This window comes from Marmota marmota, unplaced genomic scaffold, assembly GCF_001458135.2.
Source record: "Marmota marmota marmota unplaced genomic scaffold, marMar, whole genome shotgun sequence".
NCBI lineage: Eukaryota > Metazoa > Chordata > Mammalia > Rodentia > Sciuridae > Marmota > Marmota marmota.
Genome location: NW_025999961.1, coordinates 6,260,816 through 6,261,535, shown reverse-complemented (window position 1 = coordinate 6,261,535; position 720 = coordinate 6,260,816). Strand labels below are relative to the sequence as shown.

At 61.0% G+C, this 720-nt stretch overlaps 1 protein-coding gene across 2 annotated transcripts in view; it reads right to left on the bottom strand.

Annotated features, from left to right (window-relative positions):
• Positions 1–305, bottom strand: part of Zfr (zinc finger RNA binding protein) — a 70,538-nt gene extending 70,233 nt beyond the window's left edge. For both annotated transcript variants that reach the window (XR_007347484.1, XM_015496413.2), the window contains exon 1: positions 133–305. Coding sequence is in view for 1 of the 2 variants with exons in the window: in XM_015496413.2 (XP_015351899.2) it covers positions 133–290 (158 nt within the window). In the remaining variant the exon portion in view is untranslated. The remainder of the gene's footprint in view (positions 1–132) is intronic.
• Positions 306–720: the final 415 nt, after the last annotated feature.

Here is a 720-nt window from a genome sequence, read left to right as displayed (position 1 = left end):
CCTCACTCCCTCGCACGCCCCGGTGGCGGCCGCCGCCTCCTCCCCGGAGCCAGCCCCAACCTCCGCGCCTCCCCGCTGCCCCAGGCCAGAGAAGGGACAGGGCAGAGACCTCGCGGGCCACATTAGACTCACCATAGGTGAAAGAAACTACAGGGCATATGGGAATCATGGGCTCGGGCTGCTGCTGCTGAACTCTGAACTCTCACCCGCTGCCTCCCTCCTCTGCCCCACTCCTCCTCAGCGGAGAACAGACCGCCGCCTCCGGCCGCACTGCGCAGGCGCACTCGCATTCGGCATCCTGGGAGCTGTAGTCCCCACCGCCCTCGCAGCCCCCGCGGGCACAAGCCAGGCCTCGGCGTGGGGGCACCTCGCGCGACCGTGAGCCTGGGCCTCTCCCAGGTGGTAGAGACCGCGAGGTGCGGCCCGGCCGCACTAGTGCAAGAAAAGAGCGTCTCGCCCAGCCACGGGGAATCGGGAAGAGGGATCGGAGGGTGTGACGTCTGTTAGCCTTTTCGCCCTCTTCACGCGTTTACTTTTGTATTTGCATTTGTTCTCTCATGTTTCAGTCTTCCCCTTCCTTTCACTTTTCATTAGAATTTGAGCTGGGTTAGTTAGAATTCTGCCTCATTTCCTGCATTCCTGCTGTTTGTCCTCGGCCTTTTAAGTGGAGAGGGAGAGAAGGGGAGAAGAGAACCAAAAAATAATGGCTAGTGTGCTAGA